At 37.7% G+C, this 24,234-nt stretch overlaps 1 protein-coding gene across 1 annotated transcript; it reads left to right on the top strand.

The window, feature by feature from the left end:
• Nucleotides 1-1,394: 1,394 nt before the first annotated feature.
• Nucleotides 1,395-23,470, top strand: GABRA6 (gamma-aminobutyric acid type A receptor subunit alpha6; the record flags this gene model as incomplete). Its single annotated transcript, XM_082291649.1, has 10 exons — nt 1,395-1,432; nt 1,589-1,707; nt 1,971-2,038; nt 3,282-3,502; nt 3,614-3,696; nt 4,294-4,437; nt 4,862-5,014; nt 8,238-8,497; nt 18,177-18,437; nt 23,420-23,470. The coding sequence occupies 10 exons, from the start codon at nt 1,395-1,397 to the stop codon at nt 23,468-23,470; spliced, it is 1,398 nt and encodes a 465-aa protein (XP_082147775.1).
• Between the last annotated feature and the right edge of the window lie 764 nt (nt 23,471-24,234).

Consider the following 24,234-nt stretch of genomic DNA (forward strand, 5'->3'; position numbering starts at 1 on the left):
GGAACTCTGGCAGTGTGCAGAGCCCACCTGTGTGGATTATATCACATTACTGCTCATGACAACACGGAAAGGGACTCAGTGTTAGAGGGTATCTTGTATTTTTAATTGCATCATTGAATTCTCTTGGTTGTGTAGCATCACAGTCTCTCTTAAACACAAACCACAAAACTAGAGCACAGAACCCCAGTTTTGGTCTTAATCTAGTCTTACTCCTGAATAAATACATTGTTTTCCTAGTTTCATGCAAATACATTATTCCATTTTTTGATAATGAATAAATTTTCTTAGAAGCTAGTAATGAAAATGAGGTTTATGCAACAAAATAGTATGAAAACAATTAATTTACTTCGGTATATTTATTTGTCCCTCTGTATTACCATGGAAAGAAAATTGACCCAATTCCTTTGTTTAAAGTGTAGCTAAATGACATACCTGTTACATCATTCACCAGGTTTTTGAGAAGTAATAAGGCCACAGGAAAAGCCGGAGCAGCGTGAACTTTTTTCCTTTAGGGCTGACTACATTAACACTCTTACTGAAGGAACAGACAGTAATGATCCAGTCAGTACTTATCAGGACAAAATTAGTAATGATTTATAATCCCAGTGGTTTAAAAGTAAGGAGCTCCTGTTCTAACAAAAGTCCTGGTAATGCCTTGGTTTAAAGTCTGAGTGAAATCTGTGTGTGCAACCCTCCAAAACAGCTTAGTATTAAAAAAAAACCCAAATAAAAAAAGAAAAACAAACAAACAAATCTAGAAATCTGAACCATAACCAACTTTTAGTGTTCAATCTCCATATATCAACATTTAGATACTGGAGATCTCTGTACAGTTCTGAAGAACTGTTGAGAAAGGTTAAAGCCCCCAGTAAATTGTAAACTCAAGGGTTCCCCCCCCCCCCCAAAGTTCTAATGATGTAGAAGCTGCATAATAATCTCCCTGTGAACCATAAACATAATAAAAGCTGAGGCCATTTCTAACATAATCTCTATCAGCAAGATGCCAGTGCTTTTCCAGATTTCCTAACGGGTGCCTGCTAATTCCATGCCAAAACTAGCAGTGGATTTCTTCCTTTTAATCTCCCCTAATACCTTATTCGATTATTGTCACTGCTCTCCGACCGCGCACCGTCCCTTCAAACCCTAATTCCCCCCCCTGGAACAGTCAGATGAGGCTGAACTGCGGTGGTGAATCCAAGGGACACGCACGGTCGCGGATACTCCGCACGTCCCCACCCCAGGCAGAGGCCGGCCCAGGACCGCGGGGCCGGGGCTGAGCCAGCCGGGCTCTCCCAGAGCCTCACCCGGCCGAGCGCCGGGGCCTAGGGGAAGTATGAACACCGACAGTGGCTCCAGCTGACGGGTTTGAAAGCACCCCCGCACACACCTGCGGCATGGCTCTGCTGCTCGCCTGGGCGTGTGTGGCTGTGAGGTGAGTGAGACCCCGCCGATCCCCAACGGGGCTCCCCGCAGCCCCGAGGAGCGGGTGAGACGCTCTTCCCTCCCTGCGCTCCCCGGGGCCGGGGCCTCGGCCTCGGCCGGCGTGACTTCGGCCGCGGGACTGACGGGGACTCGCCTCTCCCCGCAGCGTGGGGACGGCGCTGGGGGACCAGGGCGACGGGGCGGACCTCTACTCGGAAAATATCACTCGGATCCTCGACAAGTTGTTGGACGGCTACGACAACAGGCTCCGACCGGGATTTGGAGGTAGCGGGGAAGCCCCGTCCCCTCGGGGAGCCGGCGGGCGGAGAAGGGCGAGCGGCAGCGCTCTGGTTGCCCCGGGCAGGAGCGGCTCGTCCCGCACCCGTGGCAGGAGGGAGGCGGTGGAACCCCAAAAGGGGAGGCAAAGCAGCAAAATTGCCCGTGCCCCGCAGCTCCCGGCTCTTGCGGGGCGTCTCCGTTGCCCTCGAACAGAGGGGCCCCGCAGCCCCTGTCCCGCTCTGCTCCCAGCCCCTCTCTGTGTCCCGCAGGCTCCGTGACAGAAGTCAAGACGGACATCTACGTGACGAGCTTCGGGCCGGTGTCCGACGTGGAGATGGTAAGGGCCGCACTCGCCGCCCCTGCTCTCTTTTCCCGGGATTCATTACGGTGGCATCTGAGTTGACCGTCATTAAAGCAGATTACGAGGCTTAATCTCTTTGACAATCTCTAGGGCCCAGCAGAGCAGTTTGGCCGGAGCTGCATACAGCTATTTCCCGGCAGCGCCAGCTGGGGCTGGGCGCACACAGCATTAGGTGACGGCATGGGCCACAGGTGAAAGATGCCTCTTTAACCCTATGAAGAAGATGGTGAGCACCCATGTCCCAGGAGAGCTTTGCAGAACGCTGCCTGGTAGGACGCAACCAAATGAGCAGTTGCAGGGGAATGGTTCCGTTGCTGACACGGCTGCCCCTGGTCATGCTGGGTGCCCCCAAACTCAGGCAGCTGCGGACTTGGGTGAACTCTGGCAGCTACAGCAGCAGCCCCAAGAACACGTTAAGTAATGGAAGTGAGGATGGTATTGCTGTTCTCTTTCTGGAGATTGACTTGGGCTGCTATTTTTGCCCTTGTGCACTCCTCAGACACCTGCTCACCTGAGCCTGCAGTCCAGTTTGCAGGCAGGGAACTGTGGGCTCTAAGTGCTACCATAGTTTTTCCGCTGCTCTTCATCAGTCAGTCTAAGAGAAGGCATAAGCATTAATTCTTACAAAATTTGCCCCTGGCCGGGTTTACCTCTGTTTCCTAAGCAAGTTCTGCAGAGGTCCATTCTGAAGGCTTGTGAAAATATTACTAAGAATTCTTGAAAATAATCCCATAGATTAATAATAAATTGACACCATAATCCTACTGTGATGTGACTCAGATCAGTCATTACTTTGTAAATATCCAAAGAAAGCTGCAGAAGACTCACTGAACATGTCTTTTTGTTTCTGGCAATTAAACATTGATAGTTTGGTTTTGCAATTTGAAAGGTAGACGTTTGTATTTCCTTAGACCTCAGTCACTTTGAATAAAATTATTTCTGAGAGGACAATGAGGGTTGTTTTTTTTTTCCTTACTCATGTCAAATTACCTGTTCACTGATTCATTTGTAACTATTCTTCAAGTAGTAAGAAAATAGGATATGTTTTCATGGACAACTTTTTTTAGTAACTACTTAATGGTAATAGGATTGAGTATTTAAGCAGTAAATGAAATGGCATTGACATGTGTGTTAGTTTGTCTCATGGAGTTACTGTCCCCACAGCCACTTGCTATTGCTGACCCCTGCACAGAAGTCAACCCCTGTTTATTTTCCATAGGAATACACAATGGATGTCTTCTTTCGTCAGACATGGACTGATGAGAGGTTGAAGTTTAGTGGGCCAACTGAAATTTTGAGGTTGAACAATTTAATGGTCAGTAAAATTTGGACACCAGACACATTTTTTAGAAATGGAAAAAAATCAATTGCTCACAATATGACAACTCCTAACAAACTTTTCAGAATTATGCAGAATGGAACTATTCTTTACACAATGAGGTGAGAGCTTGTTCTTCTGCTTTTGGTTGATCTATATTTTTGATTCTATCAGTATTTTTCTACATACCATATTTTTTCATTATCATTTTTTCATTATATTATGTATTCTAGACTAACCATTAACGCTGATTGTCCTATGCGGTTGGTGAACTTCCCAATGGATGGACATGCTTGTCCACTGAAATTTGGAAGCTGTAAGTTTTTTCTGTATCTTTCAGTTTGTTAAAAGAACACATTTGTTCAGAAGGTCAGAAGATCCTAAGATATTGCTTAGTGACATAGCTGAAATTTTTAACTGTATTTTTATACTAGAATTCTACTTTTTTCTCTGAGACTCAGACCATTCATATGGACATGGATTTATTCAGTGAAGGATGACTGTTGAAGCATGTTTTATTGTTTATTATTCTTACACTTCTGGTAGTCAAAGTTGGTCCTTCAACAAGTCATAAAACCTCTGCTACATTTGCTATATTACTTATAATTTTGAAAACATATAGTCTGTGGTAATCAATTTTGAAAATATTTCATTGAGCTGTGGTAATAGGTGTGTATGTTTTATAGCAAACTAAGAAACAAAGCTAGTTCCTTTCAGGTCTCACCTCAGCCATTCTCTTATTGTGGATTTTTTATTTTTTTTTCATTTTGTAATTAATGAGTTTAGGAACTTACTGGAGTAGGATGCATGTTTCTGTGGGCATTTGAGCTACAAAAGGGATTATTCTGCTTATTTTTTCAATTACTTATAAAATACGTAATTAGTAATGGTAAATTTCCCCTCTGTTTCTCAGATGCTTATCCAAAAAGTGAAATAATTTATACTTGGAAAAAAGGACCATTGCATTCAGTAGAAGTACCACAGGAGTCTTCCAGTCTTCTCCAGTATGACCTCATAGGACAAACTGTATCTAGTGAAACAATTAAATCTAACACAGGTAAGATGGAGCCATGTGGAAACTACTGGTGTTACGAAACATCTTGATAGTAAATTACAGGGTTTTTTTTTCATGTAGAATTAAATTAATTTAATTATCTTTTGCCATTTTAAAAAGTAAAATCCTTGGACACATTCTAACCATTGTCTCTTAAAAGACAGCTTTTCAATACAGTCCCATCAAACACAGAATTTTTCATGAGATTCTTAAGAATTCCCACTGCCTCCCCACCCCAGTAAAAAGAATACATAAAATGAATATTATTGTAATCTGTTTCCATAAGGTCACTTTACCTTTTCTTAAGCAGTTTATTTTTATGCACTAGGAGGTCTGTGATTTCATCAGAACATACTATGTTGGGTTTAAGCCAGTAATGTTTGCTCACATGTTGCCAAAATACGCTGACATACTTGTCTCTTAACAGGTGAATATGTAATCATGACAGTTTATTTCCACTTGCAAAGGAAGATGGGCTACTTCATGATACAGATATACACTCCTTGCATTATGACAGTCATTCTTTCTCAGGTGTCTTTCTGGATTAACAAGGAGTCTGTTCCAGCCAGGACAGTTTTTGGTATGCTGCATTCAGGTCTTTGAATAGCTCAGTGTCATCTACCATTCATTCATTCATTCCTTCCTTTCATTGCTTGTTTGTTTTAGGCGAATATTCACTCCAGCTGCTCTACTTCCATCTTCAAAGGAAAATAGGCTACTATCTCATTCAGACATACATTCCATGCATCATGACTGTAGTCCTGTCTCAAGTTGTGTTTTGGATCAACAAAGAATCTGTTCCAGCAAGAACCGTGGCTGGTATTTGTGTTTTTCCTTTTGTCATTTCATTTCATTTCATTTCATTTCATTTCATTTCATTTCATTTCATTTCATTTCATTTCATTCACTGTATTGAATCCATTGTATCAATCAGATACTATAATCCAGGGGGGATTAGGAAAGGCAGCTAGTAGGTTTCAGTCAGCAAAAGTACATGCTAAAGTGAAACCAAGTGATAGACAATTTGCCTATGAGGGTCAAAATTCTTGACTCAGAATGTTTGTTTACCCAGACTTGTTTGTGATGCTTTGCAATATATTTTTGTATGCAGGAAGGGAAAATTTCAGAGTAAGTGTCAGCCTCTTCATTTTTTAAAGAGGGTTTTTGTAACGCAAGGATTTATTGTCTTGTGAAACCAACATGAGTTAAAGCTTAAAAAAAAAAAATCACAGGGAATGGAGTTATTATCTGACATAAGGTACCTCATCTAACACCCATTCTGGAGTGCTCTCTTTCCCTTGGCTACAAAGGTATCTAAACAACTAACAAGGGCTTTAGATGGATAAAGATCAGTGAGCTGAATAATGTCCCTAGCACAGGTTGGACTTAAAATGAGAAAGATGTATCCATATTGCATGGCAGGGCTTATTTTTTATTTCCAGTGTTTGAATTAATGCTCTTAAAGCTTTAAGTCTCCTAGTTCATACATATATGAGGTCCATACTCCAAATATGATGCTACCTGCTTTGGCTTCATGTTGCAGCTCTGGACTGTTGAGTTACATCCTCTCCATTTTGAGTAAAACGTACTTGCAACATAGTGGTCACAGAAGGTAACTGTACATGCTTGAGAGATGTGCAAGTAGGTCTGTAGCTGATTTGGTAATAATTATATAAATACCCCAAACACTGGAATAACAGCTCTTAGGTATTGTACTGAAGAGTAACATGGACTTGAGAAAATATTTTATGAAAACAGTAAAACAGACACCTTTCTGTATTGTGGAAAATAGTAACGTTAGCATTTTAAAAGAACATTTCAATCTTTCTTCCATTTGTATTTTTCCCAGGGCACAGTCTGAATTTGTAGTCCTGACTTGTTCAAAATCCCATGGATTCTGAATACCTTAATCTAAGGAAAAGAAGAGGAATTCCTTATGACAAAAAAAGAGTTCCAGTCTTTTTCAGTGAAAATGTTTTAAAATGGAGAAGGTTTAAAATGCATCATAATAAAAATACTTAAATTATAAATTTTCACTTTTACTTGTAAGTCCCAAAACTAAACTTGAGAGAAGAGAAATTAATAGTAGAAGAGCAATGAGGTGCCTAAACCAGTTTCTCAGCACAAAATAATTTAAGGACTGTGTTTACCTCCAAAATGGATGCCAGTTATCAGATTGCAGTGTTTGCATTATGTAACACATCCTTCAAAACTTACCAAGAAGTGTTCAAAGTATAGAGACAAGGGTAAACAATTCACAGTTGCACAGTTTACCAACTGTAATTTGGTATTCAGTTTGATAAAGTAGCTTTCCACAGTGCAGAGCATTTCATCAATATTCACTCCACACTGAGAAAATTCTTATCTATACCTGTAATAGAATAGGAGACTTATTCCTAATTTAAATTCTTGCTGCAGTAAGTTTTTATTCAGACACAGAATATATAAATTTATTACAAACTAGCACATAGATTGTAATCTAATCACACATCATTTCGAAAAGTTCATTCTGGACCTTTGAAATTGAAATGTATCTCAGCATACTTGTATTCATATCATAAAATGAGTCTGGCAGATTTGGGAGAAGTAGGGGTCCTACATATTTCTATACCATCTCCTATTTGTATTTCATTAAAACATGTTAGGTAATGACATTGGGACGTAGTTAATCTCAGACAGCTGGCAAGCCACATCATATGAAAGAGTTGCAGAGAAACTCTGAAAATAATGTCACCCTGTCTGGATGCTGCTATATGCTATGACAGTCCTTTCCTCCGAGCATCACTCACAGCATATTACTTCATCAATTCAACATGACCATCACAATATGACATTAAACATCTTTTACTTCCCCACCTACCCTTTCCCAACTGCAGAAAATAAAGAGGATATTTTCCACCTTACTGTCTTTAAATACCCATGGTTTTTACATTCTAGCAGGCATAAGTAAATATGAGTCACAGAGGCTTCTATATAAATGATTGAGTTTGTTCTTGCATTTTTTGCTTGTATCAGGCAGCAGTAGGAAGTAAGTATATTTCCTACATTATTAATACTGTACACTTCAACACAGAAAGAATAAATTCATGAATTCGTGTGAAGAACACCATGGTGCCCATGAGCTACATGACCAGATTTGCTCTGTGAAAATAGATAAGCAGCTCTAGAGAAGTAGCTTTTCTGTCCTTTCCTATCTGTAACTACAGGCACTTTTAAACCAAGATGCTGTTAGTGAATCTTAAAATATGTATCCAGTGATTAAAGACAACAGCTCAGGGGACCCAAGTGCTATTACTTGAAATGTTTGGATCAGGTTCCAACTGTTTTTAATGTAGAATTCAATTGATTTAGTGAGGGTTCTCTAAGCCACGGTCTGTCTTGTACAACAACAGGAGAAAGAGAGGATCGCTGTTGGGGAATGACAATATGTGAATCCAGGTTTCTGCCAAACATTCCACTTATCAACCCCCCAAGGATCCTTTGTATTTCGAGCCTGGATTTTTTCATAGCCATGTTTATCACAATCCTAGGCAGCTGCACCATGTAGAATGTTGTTATCTTACTTTCCAGTCTGCTCAATGCATTAAGGAAGTTTTTCCAGAGCTTTTAGATGCTGAATCCAGTATGCATGAGTTATTTAAGGATACAAAATACTTAGGAGTGTTGTTGGTTAGCTGGGATGTAGGGTGACAGCTAAAACCAAAAAGAGTGTTGTGCTTTGGTTTCTTTCATATATATGAATTTAAGAGTAGCAGGGCTGAAGCAAAGTTCTAATGCCCCCATTTCTTACTCTTGTTTTCAAGGAATCACTACAGTTCTCACAATGACCACTTTAAGCATCAGTGCTCGTCATTCTCTGCCCAAGGTGTCCTATGCGACCGCCATGGATTGGTTCATAGCTGTGTGCTTTGCCTTTGTCTTTTCTGCACTTATTGAGTTTGCAGCTGTCAACTACTTCACCAATCTCCAGACTCAGAGAGCGATGAGGAAGGCAGCCAGGGCAGCAGCACTGGCAGCAGCACTATCAGCAGCAACTGTACCGGCAGAGGACGAGATTGTGTCGGTAATTGCTTGCTTTTCTGATAATAAGCATCATATAGGAACAGGCAGCTGAAGTAGTGAATGTAAAACAATATTAAAGTGATCTTAACCTGAAACAGCTTGTGTAACCAGATCATGTCTATTTATCAAAGGCATTGTTCTGATTCCAGAAAATGAATATAATTCATTTATTTTTAGTGTTTATTTAAATTTGCAATATGATTTTCTAGAGAGATATTTATTTGGCGAGATGTTTAAGGAAACCTTAGACTGTTACCCATGATACTTATCCTGAGCAATGCTGTAGGCAGTGTGGTCAGGCAACTGTGGTTCTCAGTAAGTCTGCAGAATCTGTGGGATGGTATACCATGAAATAAACATGTGCATTGGCCAGATGATTATGGGATCACTGTAGTACAAGGGCACATACCGTAAGTGGGTCATCTGGAAGATGGGTAATTAGCCTTTACATAAACTTGGCATCTGTTTCTTTTATGAAAATCTGTGTTGGTGGAAGCTTGGGGAAAAAAACCATGAATGAAGGATAGATTTTAGTATATGTGAAAGACAGGAAGTCTTTCTAGGATCAAAAAACTGTGTCAAAATTGCTTGCAAATATTATTCTGTACATCTCATGCTAAATCGTGAATGCTGTCTCACAACATATGTTAATGTATTTATCACTGTGGTCTTCCAGTTTCAAAATCAGTTCTACTACCACCACAATTTCCATTTTTAGAGTAATAACAGAATTTGAACAACATTTTGCAAAACCTCTGAATCCGTAATTGAATAAGGAGGTCAGTCTAAGAGGTGCCCATATCAAGACAACACCTTACCCACCATATAGAAATTTTTCTACATTTGCTGATAAATAGCAGTTAAAGTAACAACATTTAAGTACTTTCCAACCATTAAAATCATAATTGATAAGTTTTGCTGACTCTTTTTTGGAGGACAAGCTATCAGAAAAAAACCCCAAAACGTTCACCTGGTTTTATATAGCGCGAGGAAAATACTGATAGCTACTACATGATGAAGAGGAATAACAGCTTGGATCTGTCCTTCACACACTTTATTATTTAAGTTTGAGTTAATCATAAGGTGGTTTACTAGAAAGAAAAAAACGAAATTAAACCAAAATATACTACTTTTGTTTTCACTGAAGTCCCTGCTAAGCAATATGAAAACAGGCTGACTCTGCACATGCTGCTGGTGCATTCACAGCCACTGCCACCACCCCACCCCCCCCCCCATTCCCAGTCTCAGGAAAACAATAATTCCAAAAAATAATCTGCTTCTGCCCAGATAAGCTAAGAACTTGTTCCTGATGATAGGGCTCCTCCAGATTTACATGGTCTATGAATCATGGCAGACCAAGCTAAGCAACAAATATAAAATTTCTGTTGAACAAATGAATAAAAGATAAAGAAGTTAAAAGACTCAAGTTTCTTATCAACGTCTTCAGCCATAAACAAGCAAAGAGCCAAACTCAAGACATTCCTTCCTATTTTTTAAATATTAACTTGTTAGATTTTCCAAGTAAAAACCAGCAAAAAAGTAAGCATCTAGGAATAAAATACACACCTAGGAAGCACACTGCAACCATTTGCTCAAGAAAATTATTTACATCTAGCTGATGTAATGTAGCATACACTTTTAGAAGAGTAGTAAATCCCATAACATTTAGGTCCCAAAGTAAACTCAGTCTCTAAAACAGCCACAGTGTCCACAAAATTCTATAGACCTGATCTTGCTCAAAGCAAGACAGAAATTTTCAAGCCCTATATGTCCACCACTGTTTTCTCCCAGGACCAGTTCTCTATGAGAACATACCTCTGTGGTAATAGAAAGAGCAAATTCAATGAGATAATAAAAATGAAGGGTGCTTACAATTGAAGGCAAGATGATGTAGTCAAAAAGGCTTCTAGAAGAATTAACTATTGGATTTAGAAGGTTCCCTTCCAGAAAGGCATTCTGGGAAAAAGGAGTGATTACAGGATAACAGATTTTAAGAAGCTTTTCCTTTTTCAGTTCTTTTTTTTTCCCCCCTGTGGTAGAGATAAGGGAGAAGGAACTTTTGTATGTTGTCACATTGATAGATGTGTTGCAGTCAGTGATATAATTTCAGCTGAAACAGACTTGAAGGGTCTAATTTGAATGCTAACAGTGTATTTAACACAGGCTGATTGCATGAATATATGACCATTTCCTCAGGACTGTCATTCTCACTGAGTGTTGCGCTTCTATAGCTACATTACTGGTCTTAGGACAGTTATTTTTAAATAAGACACACAGCATAATACTCAGTTTCTTTCTTAGTGTAGATTTAGGAAGTCCTATCTGAGGTCCCAATTTACTCTGTTGCCCTGTATTCCCCAACTTGTTCCAATTGTTTGCCTCTAAATTCTTTCAGCTCTTTTCCTTCGAGATTTTTCTCTTATGTTTTGGTTGCTACAGTGCCCAATTCTTATTCTTTGATAATTTATCTTACCTCTCCTACGTTTCTTTTACTTTTTTTTTTTTTCTTTTCTCCTCATTTTCTCTGTCTTTTTTCTAAAAATATTGTTTTCCAAGTTATTAGGGAAAAAAGCTTAAGAGAATCCATATTTAATACATCGTTTTTAACAGTCTATTTGATTTTAAAAAAATCTTTTTCATCTCTCATACCCTGTACTTTGGTATCTTTTCTAATCTATGATTTTTTTTTTAAAATTTCTTTTTTACTCTTTAGATGGCCTAGTAAAATTTTCCATCTATTATTTTATAATATTTTTATGTGTGATTTTTCAATGCGTGAAAGTTGCTAGAATTTTACGTCTATGAAGGCACAAGTATAGGAGGAAGAGTAGCAAATTGTGTCAAAAATGCTGTCTTTAGCATTTTTAGAAGTCAGCTGATATTTTTAGATGAGGACTTAAAAGTTTACTTGGTTTCAGAGAGTCCATTTCTAAAACGAAAAGTCAAATGTACTTACTTGAGAATTTTTATGGCTGCAGTGGAACTCTGCTACCAGCAGCAACATAAAGAATAACACACAGACTATATATTTTTAATGATCTATTATTTTAACTTGCCTGAAGAGGGGAATAAAGAAAACTGTGGTGGGAATAACCTTAGGATGTCTGGACTAGTACTTTTTGTATGACAGGAAGACCCAGTGCTGCATAAGAAAAGCCCAGGGAGACAGGTTTGGTATAAATGAAAATAGAAAAGAGTTACAAAATAGCCAGTTAGAAACTTTTCCTGCTTGAGTGAGGGCCTAAAATCAAGATAAACATATCTACAGAATATATTCCTGTTTCTTTTTTTAATTCCAGATTAAATGTTTCTTGAAGAAAAACAAACAAAAAATTTCAAAATATTATCAAGCAGGCTCCTTTCCCTCAGTCTAGTTAATTTTATTTAAAATTTTACTTTATTCAAATAAACTAAACTCTCTCACACATTTTTTTATATTTATAATGTAGCCAAAAAACCTGTACACTCAGAAAAGAATTATGTCAGAGGACCAAATTCTGCTCTACTGTATAATGAAAGTAGGAGAAAATGCTGCAGCCATTGAACTGTGGTGGGTTCAGTAAGAGAGATGAGGCTATGCCCATGAGCTCAGTGGAGAGCTGAGAGCCCAGCAGGCCTGGGCTGGCTCCAGGAAAGCCTCTCTATTTACCTCAGTTAACTGACAGCAGAATTTGGCTTGCTCTCTTCATTAGCTGCAGGCAATCCCTGTGTGAAATACAAAGCTATGGGTGTTCCGCTGCAGAACACGATGGCAACAAGCTGAGTAGTCATCTGGACCCTGACACAAACCTGTTCTTACTCATATGGTGGCCAAGCTAGTTTTAGCATGTCAAAACCAAACATCTTATACATACATATATAAAACCATGATGGCACTTAGCTTTTAAATCCATTTCGATTCTATATTTTCTATATCAATCACATTTTTTCCTCTTGATGACTTTCTTTACCTAAGAAGATCCCAATCCTGGAAGTTGCAGGGGAAGGGAATTGGTGATACTGTGGAGCACATTGGCAGTAATGCTTTATGGGATGATCAGGGAGTAACCCCGTGGATCAAAAGACATCCTTTCCATGTGAGAGGCTACATGTAAAAGACAAAAGATTACCACCCTCTAACAGCTTGATTACAGTTATGTTCTAGAAGACCTCTTGTTTTAACAGAAATCAGCACAGAGCAGTGAAATACCTCTGGGAGAGCTTCCTTCTCCCTCCAGCCTTGTGTTTCAAAACAACATGGCTTGGGCAGGAAAGGATTCTCATTTTCTTTGACAACCCTGGCCAACTGCAGAGCAGCCGTATGTCACTGATATAGAGGATTTAGTTTCCTATAATTATGTCAGAATATATTGAGTATGTTTAATGAGTATCCTGGTGTAACGGAGTACTTCTATCTGGATTATCAACCACCCCTTAGATATTATCCTAGAAACAGCTACATGCTTTAAAGTCTTGACTGAGAACATTGAAGCCTAATCCCAGTACTTTTTTTGCAGGAGTGTAGTAAGGACAAAATAAAGTAAGTTTAATTATAGGAAAAAAACATATGGGCAGACACTGATTTAAGAGCCAAACATGACTTTGAAAATTTAAATCTGTTTAATGTAAAAACATATTTTGACAGCAGAGAGGCTCTGTGCCAATTATATGTTTTTTCTGGCATGCTACAAATAAATGTGAGGGGGAAGCCCTACCATAGCACATCCCCATTGAAAAGAGAATGACCAGGATTCCAGTCGCTGCTCTCCTTACTGCATATCTGGTTTATATGACAGTAATTTTAATAAAATGGGCATGGGGTATTTTTCAGTTATGCTTCCTGTCTCTATGGATCTTTAGATTTTTCCATGCAAATTAAAATAGCTTTGAAGTAATAAGGTAACAGCCTCTCCCCTTATTCACCTTCACCTGATGTTTAGGCTATATTCTGAGAGAAGTGAATTTCAGTTCCTGGAGGTTAAGAAAGAATTTGAACATGGTTTTCCCATGCTTCAAGTGAGTAATTTAACCTAAGTGATTTAACCCTTTTACTAGAGTAAAAAATGCTGAAAACAACTCTTCATGTTTTTCCTCAGTGTTTCTAGCAAACGTAACTTAACATTCCTAAAGAGATGCCTAAAGCTAGGGTTATTAATGACTTCTAAACTATATTCAGCTTTTGATTATGCAGGACGCTGTTTATATCTATAAACAATACACATCATTTGCAATAGACATTTTTTTATCAGATCCCACAGATGAGACATGCAAAGAAGTGTCTAAATTAGGGTTTAAAATGAATCTCTGTCATGAGATGGATACCAAAACTGCACAGGACTGTATTGGATGAGGTTCCTTAGTACATGGCCGAAAGATGATGTTACATACCATAATGAACTTTCTTGCTGTAAGTTGCTGCATATGGATTGTTCAATAGCTAAGGAGAGTTTTTACAGTTCACACTGGTGGATGTAGGGGCTCAACCATGTTTAGCACCCCCTTGGGGAGATAAGTCATTAGCATGTGCTGTTATATCTGTAATATGAATGGTTGAAATTACTCAAACTATCTACTAATGAGCAGAGGCAAAAATGTTATATATTTAATTAAGCATTCTGCCTTTTACAGACACTGAGTTCTGGTTCTAGGTTGGTTTGTGTGTGTGTATTTTGATATGAGGAAAGCTCAGTGTCTTAAATAAATTATGAAGAAAAGGAGAAATAACATGTTATTTTTATCTAAACTTCTAGAGTTTATTCGCATGAACCTCTTTTTACTGGATTGCTAGTAGGAAAAAGAGATGTGAGTAAAAGAGAGATAAGGAAGAACATACAGATATTCATTTGTTTAAAGTTAGCCAGTATCTGGGTTGCATATATAAGATGCTCATGTTACTGTTAGATCATAAACTAAACTGATAGTAAGAATATGCATTTGCAGTACAAGGCAACAGAGAAGACAATTCTACAAATATGAATTACAGAAATCTCTTGAGGGAAAGAAACACAAGAACGAAGTGCATTCATAAATCACAGTTAGCATCCAGCAAAAAAATCAGAAAAAGCAGACAAAGAATTCTGTTTACTCCAAGGTTATATATGCTGTATTGTTTTAGATCTGGAAGGCAAGAAATTTGCTGAAAGCCTCTTTAGATATTCTGAGTATAAGCAAATTCTAGTGATATTGAGGAGAGTTGTGAGAGAGCAGAACTTTATAGATGGGATGAGAGTGCTTTGTGAGCTTTGCAGGGGATGAGATACCTTGCCTACAAAAGCTTAATAAGAAGGCAGACTATATAAGAAGACCATCTACATACCAGTGTTTGTCTAGTCCAGTGTGATGGTGTCTCACATTAACCAATGAACTGGCAATCTGTTCTGTGTCACTGCCTACTCATACAGAGTCGCAAGTTTAATTGTCTGGTGGACTAACATTCCACATGAGTGCAATAGTCCTCCTCTGAATCAAGGTTCAGTAACTTAAGAAAATCCATTATTTTCTTATGACACAGTGTGCCGTGCCTCAGGCTTCTTGTTCTTGCTACTTGTAAAACAGTCCTTACTTGACCAATTGGCTCTGTGAGCTATGCAAAATAGGCTATTCATTTCCATTTTGTCTCTGTGTTGTGTTAACATTTAATGATGTTATTGTATGTAATCTTTGTCAAAAGGAGAAGTTAAATCTAGATATAGCAGACAAATTACTGTAGCTGCTTTTCAGAACAACTGTAATAAGAAATTATATGTTCTCCTGACTCCCTCCTCTTCTTGGTTTACCAGTGAATTCCAATGAAAAATATGAGGTGGGGTTCTGGGACAGCTGTCTGGTCTACAAGCAGTTCCCATACTGAGAACATCCTCACTACACATCTGAGATAAATTTGGACTTAGAATTCCATATCCTGAGAAAGGATTTACAAGAAAATAGACTTGACCCTGATTTTGCTGTTACGGGGACACTGGAGTGTTAAAGACAGTGTAAAGAACTACTCAGGGTTTTTCTTTAGACGAAATCACATTGAGATAATCCTCCTACTTTAGCAATCCTCCTATAGGAATGAGATTTAATAAATATAAATAAAATAACAACCAGGATTACACTTTTCCAAGGGCCTATTCAAATGATCACAAAGATTTTACTACCTCCATGTTCTAAATATGTTCAGTACTAAACATCATCCAAAGACATATGCTACAGCTGTTCTACTTACTATTAACTCCATCACCTCAGCACTGTAATTCCCGATTTATGCTTGAATAATCCAGAGTAGAATTTGACCCACCTTGTACCAGAATATTTTAGATAGAAAAGGCTAAGATTCAACACTTGTATTTTTAGGAACCACATGTTCACAAAAGGTCAAGTTGTTCCACAGTAAATTGAAAAACAAGATACCTTACAACTTGTACAGCTCTTTTCAAAGGAGGGCATGCAGGCAAAATGGAATAGAACTTGAATGAAAGCAGGAAGGCAGGCTCAACTAGCCAATCTGTTTATAGAGTGGGATTATTATTATGATTAGTGCAAATGGACATGGATAACCCTCTTTCTGTTTCTGTGACACATCTGTAGATCCTCCTCCATTTAAATCTCTCTGTTGTTTGCTGTGTTACTGGAAAATACAAAACGAAACATCTGTGTTCCAGATAGGCAGAGAGATAGAATGCTGTTTAATACCCATTCAGACCATGACACCAGTCATATAATGTATAGAGGGCAAATTGGAAGTGATGATTGGTTGCAGGGGGAAGAAAAAGGGCAATAGATAAGAGAAATACATACCGAAAAAGTACCTTATTCCTTTTAAGGTAAGAGGATGTTCTCTTCACCTTTTATTTAGAGTAAAATCAGCTGTGAGGAATCCCATCTCTCCCTAATTTTAGTTGGATACTAGACCATTCAATCATGAACAGAACTTGGCATCCTGTTGTAGAAGTGTCACTTGTTCTGATTCTCTGACAGTAACAATGACTTCTGGAAGGATAATTCCTGTTATAACTACTTTAAGTCACCCAGGATACACCAGTTGTGCTAGGTTAGTCTGTTATCTGGAAATTGTGGCCCAAGTACAAGAGTAGGCAATGTATTTCAGAAAATGCTTCCTTTCCTTTTAGTGTCTCTAGTCATTTATCTGATTGACTAATGTTCCCGTGCTTAGAAGTCCTGCAAGATACCTCCCAAAAATGCTGACAGCAGACTACATTTAAGTGAATGATTGTCATTAAAACACTCCAAAAGAATACCTTTGGAAGTTGCCTGTCTAATAGCATTTTTCTACCTTAAAATCATTCCAATGTTAGTCTTCCATTTTACTATGGATGTATGTGCTGTTACATTGGGAGTTATTTACATTGTCCAAGACTTCCCTCATCCGCTTCAATCATTTGGTCATTGTTCTGCTGACCAAAAATGGTTTGTATTCAAATCCAAGAACATCTGTGTATGTTGTGTGATTTTGTGCACAAGATTTTCCATTAATAATCTGGGAAATGAGTTTTGCAATCCTTTATGGACGAAGTTTTAGGCTTAAGCTCTATATTAACAGAACACTACAGTACTTCATATCAAAACAAACAGCAAACAAAAAAGTCACTCTCAGCATCCTTCTGTATTTTCTCAGCCATCAGATGAATCTTACAACTGCTGCTGTGCATCCACTAATGGCCATCCTGGGATATGGCAGTAGCAGCGAGGCTTTTGACTACTTCCTCCTATTTGACACTACTGTGAAAATGGGTAATCGATATCCATTAGAGCAGGGTTAGAGCCTGTGGTAGATCCTATTCCTAAGCCATTTGTGGAGGGAAGAACTCTATTTCTTCTACTCTCGTGAAAATAAAATAATGGCAACTTGGCCCCAAATAAAACAGATGTACAAAATGAATATACATGTTAGCCTAGTAACTAAGAGGTAAGCTCCACATGTCCCTGAGTTCTGGCTGAACTTTCATAAGAGTTTTCATACAGCTTTCTGAAGAGTAATTGAACCCGGCTGCGAATACTGCACAAAATATGGGAGTAATTTGGTTTCATTTTACCATAAATGAAAATAAAAATAGTCCCATTATAGATAAGTATATTTTTCTTCAGTTGTATGTATGGAAGTGCTGTGGGAATTATGAGATATATTTAAAAATGAAATTTTATCCTGGAAAAAACCAAGAGGACAATTTAGCATTCATGTCTTCAGCAGCTGTAAAGTTAGTCCATTGCCTTTTGCGCAGCAGTTTTCTAGTTCTTGCATGACTGCTTGACTCCATTCAGTGTTTACGAAACTTATCAATGGGTTCAGCCAGGGAAGACTGCACCTGAGCCAGCCCATATGTGCTGTTTTGTTTAATCTTGATCCATATCTACACAAACTTCAGTCATACCAATCTACTGCAATTTAGATACACCATTAGCTTCTTTTCCTTTTAGCCCCATCTTTTCTTTTCTCTTTTGGAGCTTCCACTTATCACAATGTTAAAAATATGAAAAGCACATATTCTTTCATGGTTTTACAACAAAGCTTTAGGCCATAAACATATATATCCTTCTGTAGATATTATTTTTATGATTTTCTGAGATTGCACTATAGCAGAGAAGGAACAATAAAGTCAGAAGGTTAAGTTAAAAGGCGGAAAGAAGTCTAAAGATCACAAAACCGAAGACTCTGTATCCAAAGATCACCCTTTATTTTCTTCTTTTTTCTTTCACAGCATTCTGACTCCAACTCTAACCTGAAGAAGCGAGTAAACTCCATAACATCTCAGGCAGAGCAGTCTCCTGAACCCAGCGCAATATCAAATACTGCATCCCAGTGTCAACCACCGTTTGTTCCTCCACAAGCCCCACCGCAACCACCAGCTATTGGAGGTGCAAGTAAAATAGACCAGTATTCCAGGATCCTCTTTCCAGTGGCGTTTGCAGGATTCAACCTGGTGTACTGGGTTGTTTATCTTTCAAAAGACACTATGGAAGTGAGTAGTAAATTTTCTGAATACTTGTTTATAATATGTAATATGTTTACTTGGCCAGCATTATTTCAATTGTTCATTTACTCTTGCAACTCAGTTAATCAGTTCTTTCTGAGGAACGCTAGAATGTTTTTCTCAAAAAAAATCAGCTGTAGCACTCAGAACAATGCAGAAAGGCTGTTTGAGGAGGGGAAATGTAAACACCTCTTTAACCCATGCTGCACTGAGCAGAATATGCTCTGTAAGACAACATAGAATGTCATTCTCAGCAAACAAAATGATCTTAAATCTTCTATTTCTTAACCTGCAGTAAGGAATGGTAGAATGTCTGTTGAAGAAATGAAGTGAAACAGATAAGAACTTTAATATCCTAAGGTTTTCTCAGTGAGCTAGTACCATACATCTCCCCAAAATGTTTGTTATTTAGAACAAAGGATTAATAACTGCAGTAAAAAGTTTGTGAATCAAGACTCCCTCGTTTTGTACATTTCAACACATTTTTCCCATTTTTTTCACGTGACTGTACTGTCTTATGCAGATAAAGCTGAAAAATCTTTGCTTAAGTTTGTTTGAATCAGGCAGAGAGTGATTACATCTTTAGATACTCATGAGATCCAGAAGAGACATGTGCCCTGCAAATTGAGCATATCTAGAATAACCAGTCAGTAATCAGTCATTAAACTTTAAGTCTTTAATGGTTTAAATCTCTATTTTTTCCCCTTTTTTTGCCTAAATACATTTCATGGTGTCCTATTTCCTTGGTAAAAAAATACATTCCTTTGCCTCATTGCGATAGAGTTTTGGATCTCACTGTACATTGCAGTCAATATGATTGGTACATTTAGCTTTATTTAGGACAGCTAGAGAGATAATGATGTTATTTAGATACACCAAATGCACAAAGTCCCTACATCAATAAAAACAGAATCTGGAAATCTGGTATGAGTGGGGATCAGGCTGTACCTTTATTGCCTAGATTAAACGTAAAGCAGGCTGTGGGAAATCTCATGGGCAGCCAAGAGATGTTGCAGTTCAGAGGAAACGAGACAATGCTGATCAGCATCTTGCCTCTGCTAGAAGGCTGCTGCTCTACCAGCCTCTAATTTTGCTGATTTTTGCTACCAGTATGATCTGGAAAATGCCGTCTCTCAGAGATGGAGTGTGCTGCCAAGCAGCTTCTATGGAATTGTGAGGGCAGGAAGGTAGGAGACACTGTCTCTTACAAATGTTCCTGCAGATGTCTCTCTCAAGAGGTCACAGCTGCCAACTCCTGGCCACTCCAACCCTGCCCAGTGCTAAATTTAGCATTTTTGCCAGAGTTACTGATCCCTCTGTTAAAATACTGACTATGTGTGCAAATGACTTAGTCAGAGAAGGGAAGTACTGAAAAAACTCATGTCTGATCATTTCAGCTTCTGTTTAGAGGCCAGGTCCTCAGCTTGCATAGCTTGCCAGACTCCAGTGGTTTCATTCAACCGTTCACATTTTGGATCTAGAAATATTTGGAACATAGTTTCCATTTCCCTTAGTAGTGATGAAATATTTACACGAAACCTTGTATATTAACATTAGAACCAGGCTTTTAAAATACTTCCAAAGTCTCAGATTAAGTGCTGACTATAAATATTTTTAAATGCTACTGTGCAAGCTCACAAACACGCTCAGAAGCTCAGAAATTGTGTTCTGTAGTAGCGTTACAGAATGGCAGAAATCCAGCAGCGAGATTTAGAAAAGAGAACGGTATTGACAGCTGGGGTGTTTTGAATTATGAAGAATATAAACAATTATGTAAATTTTGACCAAGCTCTTCTTCCTAAATTACATTTCTCCATTTGTGTATTCAGTTATAATTAATAGTAATTGTGAAATACACTGCTTGGTTTCTAATTCAAATGTTGTAGCACCAGTTGTTACTTTCAACAACCAGGATTGTTTTTGCTTTAAAAATATTTTAAAAATATGTAAATCTTTTCCTTTCAAAGAGAGAAGATACAAAAAGTTAGGTGAACAAAGCATGGTGTGCTTCAAGGGCAGTTAATCTTTGGCTCCCTTAGGCCCAGTAGATTTAATGTCGTTACAGTATTATTCAGCTCATTCAATTTAAAAAGTGCATTTTGTGCAGTATTTCAGGTATATTAGCTTTTTAAATTTACTTCTTAGAGTACATGTGGCTTTTGTTTAAAAAACAAAAAGAGGAAAAAAACCTAATTAATTAATTGAAATAAACGAATTTCCAGTGCACCAGTTCTTGTTGTGCAGCTTTCCAGGATTTTTATTAGTAGTGTAGTTTGGAGTGCAGAAGATCATTCACCAATTCATGTGCTTAAACCGAACAGCAAACCGAACAGCAAACTTAAACGAGGTACAGAGAGAATAAATCAGGCATTTCATGAACCTGTTTGTAAAAGCAGGTTATTATCACTGGAATCAAAGGTCATTTTCAACTCCTATCATTATTTTCTGGCCAGACTCTTCCTTTGGCTTTGAAGGAAGTGCAAGAACAGTTTTTTACTTCATGTTCTGGATTCAGAGCCTCAGCTGGAATGAGCAGCCTTGTTAATGTATGAAAGTTGTAATGTAATGAGAGTTGCATGAAATGAGGAGCTCTTTTTTGAGCTGTTTGGTACTAGTTCTGTACAGTACTAAGCAATTTTCTTATGGCTTAAATAATGGACTATATGTTACAGAAATGAAAAAGTCATTTTTGTGTATTGTATCTGGAAAGATTTATGAGAACCTTGAGGACTGAGTACTTTTCAAAGTGCTGCTTGCATAACTTTTTCTTCCCCCTCCATTTAATAATTTTTTTCTTCAGGTTAATCACCTTTTCTCTTACTATACGTGTAAACTAAGAGTACATAAATTACACAGAAATTTTTTTATTTGGAAGTTTATATAAAGAAGAAGGTGTTTTTAATAAAATGTACGCCTTGAAACATTTGAATGTTATCATCATAGACTGGTTTGGATCGGAGGGGAGCTTGAAGATCATAGAATTCCACATCCCTCCCATGGCAGGGACACTTTCCACTAGACCAGGTTGCTCCAAATCCAATCCAATCTGATCCTGAAAACTTCCAGAGATGGGGCATCCACAGCTTCTCTGAGTAACCTGTGCCAGGGCTTCACCACCCTCACAGGGAGGGGCAGCCAGGGTTGGACAGACAGCAAAAGTATCTTAGACTGAACTCTGTATTTATACTTCCATACATACTGCACCAAGTCAAGCTTTGCAAACCAGGAAGCTTAGTAGCAAATTTTCATTGCAAGATTAATATTTTTCTATATTTTAAGTCAAAAGAGCATCATTCTCTGAAGAAAAAAAATGAAAAAAAAATCCAGGTTAAAATCAAGTAATTCACCTGAATGCTTTTTATACATGGATGGGGATAACATTAATCTTCTGATCTTAATATTTAAATAAAGGTATCGATTCTCCATTGGAACAAATGGGAAACATTCATATTCAATAGCAGTCATCCACCATGCAACTTTTTACATAAGATGTTTCAGTGTAAATGGGTTTGCACTGGGGAGTAGCAATAGCATTGCAGGACAAAAACTGTATTGGTCAAAGCAAAGAAATTAAACTAGCATAGTTGTCTGTCTCCATTTTGTTAGACTGTGTAGTGGTAGAATCTGATATAACCAAAGAACTACAAAACGTATGAAATAACAGATGCTAGTTTTTAGACCACATAAAATGCTGTGAGATACTTGTAAGATAAGCTCTCCTTTCTCTCTGAATGTTTTATAAGTTAATGCTGACGGGTGTTAACTATAGTGATATCACTGTGCTATTTATATTATGGAAAAAATAAAGCATCAGAGTTACTCTAAGAGGCCTTACTCCCTCTCTATGTAAGATCAGTTAATTTAGGTGGATGGTTTGAAGATGTGGCATCCCCATGATTTATACATGGGGGATGGAACAGGCACATTTCTATGGTTCATGTTCTTCTGTAGAGTACAGTAATATCTGCCATCCACAAGAAGCTCTACACAGTAAAAAACAAGACACATTTGTGTAAATTAGTCAAATAGAAAAGTTCTTGAAAGAAGAACAAACCTTTCTGACAAATGAGGAAAAAGACATTATAGCTTTTTATTTTATCATACAGCATATTTTTTGCTTTGTTTTCTGTTTTAAATCTTACTAAATCCTTGAGCTGAATGCTAATTTATGACAGTGACCTTGGTAGGTGAATTGCTCACTTAGTTTATTTTAAAATTTGCTTGATTTAGAGTACAAAGAGTCCCATTTTAAAGATCTGCAAGTACTTTTCTGCTTTGCCATACAACTCACAATGCATTTGCCACTGCAACATTATCTTATGCATCTTATTTCTAAATTTATCTATTTTAATTTTTATATGTAAAATTATATTCCTGTTTCTCAAGTAATAAAACATGGAATGATGGAGTGAATCAAACTAGATAAGGAGATTATGTTAAAATTTTGATGATAAATTCAGAAAAAGAAGCAGAGGTCAGCTTTAATGTTGGGGAGCACAGGAAGATACAAAGGCACTGAATGGACCAAAGTTGCTGAGTCCTGGATATTATTTGGATGCAGAGAACATAGCAGGATGGCAGGAGAAGAGTTACATAATAAGTCAAAGATGCTAATGATGTCAAGTGGGAAGAAATAAGAACAGAGAAGGAAACAAGAGCAGGAAAAGTATTTAGCTTCAATACACTGATACTCATAAAGCTTGTAGTGCCATTGTTACATCATGTTTCAGTTTAAATATTGGAAAAATAAAGTTTGGGAGGAACAATCATTGCCATACATACTTAACAACTGAGCTTTCATGATCCAGGTAATGAGCATCAAATTCTAAGAGGATTCTCCCCTGTAATGTAGTTCTATTTTCAGTCTGCTGAGAGAGTTCGAAATCACACGGGTTTGTTGGTTAACTCAGTTATTGTTAACAATGGTTACCAACCCACAGCTTAAATTTCTCTCTAAACTTTTCTTCCAGTTTTTTGAACCTTCTGCAATGCATTTTCGAAATGACCCTCAGTCCAATTGAAGAACAGCTCAAGATTTCAAAGAAATCACTCAAGGTCGCCGAGGATTGAAGAAACTTCAAAGGATTTGTCTGTCCACAGGTGCTTTCAGTTTTCAAACAGGAAATACTTACATTGGGCATTACCTGGATCCAAACTCTGGACAAATCAAGAGCTGCAAACTGCTTAGGGTTCTAACAATATTTTCTTAAGATTTCTTACAGTGATTCTACTACAAAAATTCTTGTTAAATTATTTTGTTTAATTGTCAAAGGAAAGAATGTTCATTCGTTCTAAAACATTCATAAACAATTGACTGTTTACATTTATATGAAACATCAATAAAAGGATTTGGATTTTTTTAATAGAATAAGGATTTCTAAACTCAGCTGATTCTGAAATGGTATAACTTGGCATATAATTTTACAGGAGATACAGAGAGTTGCTAAATAGTCACTATTTCCTTGAAATCTAGTATTTCAACGTATAAAATGGTGGTAACTTCGTGATTAGGAAGGAACTTAAAAGTGTTGTAGTAGCTCTTGGTATTTAACAACACATTTCAACATGAGCACAAAGACTGCTCATCTTTTTTTCCGAAGAGCTTTTAATGTGAATATGACAGAGGAGGGTTGGATCTCCTCAGCTTTTTTGAATGGTAGGAAGGGAATGTGTATTTTTCCTCTTACATACTTTGTAGAGACACAGGTGTAATCAATAATGTTAATAATGTCAAGTTGTATCTTAGAATAAATGTAATTACTTGCAATTAATGTCAGTTTTAAAC

This window comes from Coloeus monedula (assembly GCF_965178545.1).
Source record: "Coloeus monedula genome assembly, chromosome: 15".
Classification (NCBI taxonomy): domain Eukaryota; kingdom Metazoa; phylum Chordata; class Aves; order Passeriformes; family Corvidae; genus Coloeus; species Coloeus monedula.